Genomic DNA, 6,000 nt, shown 5'->3' with positions numbered 1-6,000 from the left:
AATGAACCAAAAGGCAAGACTTGGACGGAGAAGGAGGGCACTTGCCCAGGTTGTGGGGGGTGATCTTTCATTGTGGGGCGTGCAGGAGGAGCCGATCAATGATTTTCTCTCATCGTTGATGTTTCTATGTCTCTCCCTCTCTGAAATCCATAAAAATATATTTAAAAAGATGATTTTTATAGACAATATGGCTATTATGTAGAATTAGACTTATATTACATAAGAATGTTCTATTGCTTAATGAAAACATCCTTTTATCTTCTGTAAATTTATCATTAAAATGTCCTTAGACTTCATCTTTGCATATAGCTTTGACATATTCTTTTTGATCACAATTTCAAAGAAGTTTAATTGTTAATACTTGTTTTCCCCCCAAATTTAATTGCTCCATATCTACATAATCATAAGTTAAAAGAAACATTATTAATGATATGCTTATTTTCAAGAATGATTTGAGGTGGTTTATAATATGAAAAATAAAAACATATCAATAGTAGGGCCAGTAAAGAAGAGATAAATTTTTAAGGGCATATAATTCAAGAGAAATAACAATAATACCAAAATAACCTAGCTAAGGGTAGTTGCTGAAATCAAAGATAAACTGATCTTTGGGTCTCCTGATAGCTAAGGCAAAAAAGAAAATTAATGTTCTTTGGAGATCATCCTATTATGAAAAATTAAACATAATTTATGTAGATTGTTGTATAATAGAATCCAGATAACATAAAAAGCTTCTTAATATTGTCTTATAGAATATCCAAAAGTAGCCTCATACCAAATAAGTTAATACTCAGAATTAACTAACAGTAAGCCTCATTTTAACGTCTTCCTGACCAATCCCTGCTTGAGGGAAAGGGTCATGGAGCTGCAGCTTATGAAGAGGTCTCCTGCAGGCACACATTTCCTCTCTCCTACTTCTCACCTTACTGGATTTAGGGTACTTGTGACTTATGACAGGGCTGCTGCTGCTAGTTGATATGTGTCTTTGTGAAAAATTAAAAAAAAATACTCCATCACCTTGCTTGGGGTAGATGCCAACACACCTATCATAAAAGGAAGATGGGCGGTAATTTTAGCTCTACTTTGCTCTTAGCTAGATGCCTTTGTGCAGAGCAAAAATTGCATAGTCCTCTGGTGGCCCAGCTGATGAAATGGCGGGGAATAAAAAGTCTATGCAAACAGTTATGAAAGAGACCAAATTAGTCAACCAGACCTTCTTTTTCTGTCTCAAAGTACCTCCCACAGATGATTTATTAATTACAAAAGTGAATAAGCCTGGTCAACATGAGGCAGGGTAAGGAGACTAAAAGTCATGTACAAAGTTTGTTGAAGGTGAGAATCATAATCATGAATAAACAACCCATTGTTAAGCAAAAATCTGTAGAGAAAAGTGATCTAGGACAAAGAGTAAAATAGTTGGTAGTTCAGGAGTGAATCACTATAATGGTGAAGGATTAGAAAACATGAATTATTGCTAAAAAAAAAAAAAGTAACAGTAACTCAGTCACCATGTTTTGAATCCTGCTCCCACTAACAAACTACATCCTAATGAGGCGAGGCTGTATCTTTCTGGGTTCTTATGAAGATGAGAGACTAGTTCTTTGTTTTTGTTTTTTTGTAAGTATACATATTCCTGGAATAACCTCCCATCAATTATTGAAACAAAGCTGAGTAAATCTTTATTCCTTGCAGCCAAATAACTGCCTTTCTTCTTAAAATCTTGATAAAAGCAAATTATTTAATCATAGTTCTGATCATGCATCCCTACAGGGATGAACTACTGTAGGTAGTGATTTGAATTGATATAGAGATGGGGCTTGAATATATGATATAGAGATGCATTGGGAGGGAACATGTCAATGTCATGAAAGACAAAAGAAGAGTTGAGGAACTGTTCCAGATTAAATGCGACCGGAGACAGGACAACCAAAGGCAATGCCACACCTGGGATTGATGCTTTTAAGTACATGCTGTAAAAGGCAGAGTCAGATGATGTCATTTTGTCCCATTAATGGCGATGCTAACTTTGGTCACTTGGTATAGCATGTTGACCAGGCTTATTCACTTTTGTAATTAATAAATCATCTGTGGGAGGTACTTTGAGACTGTAAATATCCTATTCCTCCCAAATCTTTTACCCAATGGTTGTAACACCCATGAATGGTTTTCCTGTGAGTCAATTATTACCTTGGTGGTTGCAAAAAGCATCAGGAACTTATTTATAGGAATAATGCACATGTTTTTCTCATATTAACAAAGATGACAGGTTTTCCATAAATTTAATCTGTATCAGGAATCCACTGTTTCCTTAGGGTTAGAGGGTTACATTCGATCTAGATCATTACAGAATACATTACCACAAGAAAAAGTTTATGAGCTCCTTACATCTGTGGTTGGCCAACTGTGGAACGATTCCTGCCCTCCCACCTGCATTTAAACTACTATGATTAGTCCTGATCAACCTCTGATTTAACTTCCAAAGATCAGTTTAGTTGGCCTCCACATGTGCCCTATCTTTAACCTTATCTCTCACCACTGCCTCCCTTATGTGCTTTATGCTCCAGCAACGCTGAGTCCAGAAGCATGTTTTTCACATCTCTGTGGTTTTGCAGAAGTCCTTCCCCTCCCCTCACACCTGAAATGAATTTCTTACTCCCAACCATCCCACCTTGTTTGCTAAGCCAACTCCTATGCATCCTTCAAGACCAAGCTAAGGCACCAAAGTTGTTTGTAAAATCTTCACAGGTAGAGTAAGTCACTCCTTTCTCCTATGCCTCCACTGTACTTTACTTCAAGTTCATGCTACAATTATTCATTTTCTTTTTTCAGGGGTTAGGTCTTAATAATTATCTTTGTAGTTCCAGTTTTCATTCTCCTTGGCATATGATTCTTCAAAATAAATGTTTGTTGATGAATAATTAAATGATTTCGGTCTCAAAAGTTTTACTTTTGCTGACCTGCTTTGGAAAAATATCTGAAGATTTTTTTTAAATTATCCTCTAAAGTTCCACTAAAGTTCTAGCTTGGTGGGTTTCAACTTTGTCCATTCAACAGCATAACCCCCTTCCATCAATTCAATACTTGAAATTACTTCTTCATTTATTTGAGTATTTGTTACATGTGTATCTCTCTCTCTCTCTCTCTCTCTCTCTCTCTCTCTCTCACACACACACACACGCAAGCTCTAGAACATAGGCACCTTTTATTCCCCTCTTCTTATGGACAATACTATAGTTCATTTTTTGTTTAGCAAACAATACTTGTTCTGATGCTTTTAAAATCCTGTGTGTGTGTGTGTGTGCGCGCGCTTGCACGCTCTTGCACATGGGGAAGGAGACAGAAAGACAGAAAAGTAATACAAAAGAAGATAAAGTGCTATGGATCATGAGGAAAACATAAATCCTTAAAGATGATTTTGGAGGTTTTCTGAAATTTGATGAGATAAAGTTTGGGACAGAAGATAGAGAGTGACTATTTTTTTTTTTTTTTTTAGGTCTAGATAAAGTCTGTCACTAGGATCTTGTTATTTTAAACATTTTTAAAGTTCTATTAAAATGTTTTAAAATGATAACTGAACTTTACAAGAATTTTACTGTAACATTTCATTTTAAGAAGTCCATCTAATAAACAGTATACCTGCTGATATAAAGAGTTGGTTTTCTGCCACAATTTGTTTTCAGTAGTATAGAGTTGGGCTTACCTTTAGTGTAAATCTAAACTCTTTTCTTAAATAGGCTTATATATTATGTGGGGCTGAAATAATATCATCCTTAGGTAGTTAGGGCTATAAATAAAGATCCAGGAGGGTATAATTTTGAATAAAAAGTCTTCAAAATCACTGCTTATTCCCCCCTTCGCCTCTCCAAGCTTCTTGGTGTAACATGGCATTTTTTTTTTAAAACATGGAGTTTATAATGGAGCTGTTAGATGATTGCAAATGGAATTACCCAGATGACAAATGCTCAAACATGGATCTCAACTGAGCTGATTTTGCCCCTTAGGGGCATTTTTGGCAATGTCTGGAGGCTTTTTTAAAAATTAATTATTATTATTATTATTATTTTTTTTGGATTATTAGCACTAGGATGCTACTACTGACATCTAGTGGGTAAACATCCTACAATGCACAGGGCACCCCCCACAACAAAGGATTATCCAAATGTCAGTACTCCTGAGATTCAGAAATCCTGTTCTAAGAGAAAATGTCCAAAGCTGTCTTTCACAACTGACTACAGAACTTAATCTTTTAAGCTGTTGAGAGCCACTTTTGTACCCAGCACAGGCAACTCTGGTCTCTGGAATGATGATTTGTCTGTGAAAGTTCTCTGTGTACTTCCACTTTTAACATGATTTCTTGAGACTAAAAATGTATTCAGATCATGTTAGGATGTTTTCTAGGAACTTCATTTGCTTACATGTTTTAAATATGAAGAAATGTACTGTACTTTAAAAGTTCAGAAACACATCAATGAATCACCACACTTTCAATTACACAGTTTGTTAACAAATGATTATAAATTTAGTCAAAGATCTTTTAAATATTTTGGCATAATTACTATTTTAAAGTTAAGTGGTTTTGATACTTTTTAGTAGTCAGAATCCCAGGTGAAAATTAATTTTTTTTAGAAAATTAATTTTATTTAAAAAATAAAACTATACGTATATACAAGTGTCTTCTTTATTGTGCTTGTGGTTAAAACTTTCGTTTTAACACTGATACTTCATAATGTGGGGGAAAAATAGGATTTTGTATTGGATTGGAAATATAAGTCTAGTTTTAATTACTTATTCTATTCCCATCCACTCTGGCCTGATGGGAATAGTCTCTTAATTCCTGTTGCTTAAAATGAAAACAGGCCAAAAAAAAACCCCAAACCCCCCAAATACCCAAAAAAACAGAGCCCAAATTACATAAACTCAGTTATTTACGTCCTCTCATCAGCACATCCTTTTAAACACCTTATATTGTTCTATACTTTCCTGTTGCTTTTCTTTTTCTAACCAATTTTATTCAACATATTTGTTTTCAACGAGTTTCAATAGTATAATGAAAAAAATAGTGAGGCACTATTTTTGTCTTTATTAACTAATAAAGTTAATCATTTAAGACTAATTTTACATGGTGACACTCATCTACATTAGTCTCTCTCACTTTTGTTTCCAATTTCACTTCTCAGTAGTGTAGTGGTTAATGTCGAAGTTTCGATGTTGAATCTGTGTTTAAGTTCCAGCTCTACCACTTGCCAGCTCTTTGCCCCTGGGAAACCGATTTGCCTTTTTCTGAGCCTTTCTTTCTAGATCATTGCATTGGGAAATATAATAGTATCGATTCTAAATGTTTTGTGAAGAATAAATGAGTTAAAGTTGAAATGTCCTTAGCATAACTATCACATAGTAAGTACTTAGTAAATATGAACTATTATAAATATTCTTAACAGTAACAAAATAAACATATTAAGGAACATTTACCAGGATTATTTTTAAAGATAAATCTGGGAAGAGAAAGCCATCTGAAAGGATAAGTAACATTCTTTCTGGATTTTTACTGTTTGGTTTTTGGCAAAGGATAATATATTTTTAGTTTAAATAAAAATTTAGCTCTTTATTTGTGAAAATAATGTGTAGGTTTGTGATCTTGATATTAAATGCAAGACATGAAATTGAGACACCAATAAAGATATGCACTAATTTATACTAATTGGAAGGAAGATCAATCTGATTAAAAATATATTTTACAAAACCTAGAAATAAATTAACTATAATAAAAATGTCTATTCTTGTTAATTTATTCAAGACTAGAAGGATCTTCATTTTGGTGACTTAATAAAAATACTTATAGGAGTCATATTAATGGTGCCATGATAAGTAGTAAATATACAAAGATCAGAATAAAAACTAGTACTATTTAGTTAGCATTTACTATGAACAAACATTGTGTTCACTCAGTCTTTTATGTATATTACCTCATTTAATCTTTCTTAAATCCTATGAGTTAGAAAT

The 6,000-nt window shown here is 33.7% G+C and overlaps 1 protein-coding gene across 6 annotated transcripts in view; it reads right to left on the bottom strand.

Moving 5' to 3' along the window:
• Window positions 1-6,000, bottom strand: part of METTL25 (methyltransferase like 25) — a 91,298-nt gene that overhangs the window by 11,406 nt on the left and 73,892 nt on the right. The window contains exon 10 of one of the 6 annotated variants that reach the window (XM_023749761.1): window positions 5,200-5,331. The exons of the other annotated variants lie outside the window; for them this stretch is intronic. Coding sequence (XP_023605529.1) covers window positions 5,221-5,331 — 111 coding nt within the window. The 3' untranslated portion in view covers window positions 5,200-5,220. Of the gene's footprint in view, window positions 1-5,199; window positions 5,332-6,000 lie in introns of those variants that run through there. 6 annotated transcript variants of the gene reach the window in all.

This window comes from Myotis lucifugus, unplaced genomic scaffold, assembly GCF_000147115.1.
Source record: "Myotis lucifugus unplaced genomic scaffold, Myoluc2.0 scaffold_9, whole genome shotgun sequence".
NCBI classification, from domain to species: Eukaryota; Metazoa; Chordata; class Mammalia; order Chiroptera; family Vespertilionidae; genus Myotis; species Myotis lucifugus.
Note: the sequence above shows the minus strand (reverse complement) of the source record. Positions and strands in the feature narration are given on the sequence as shown.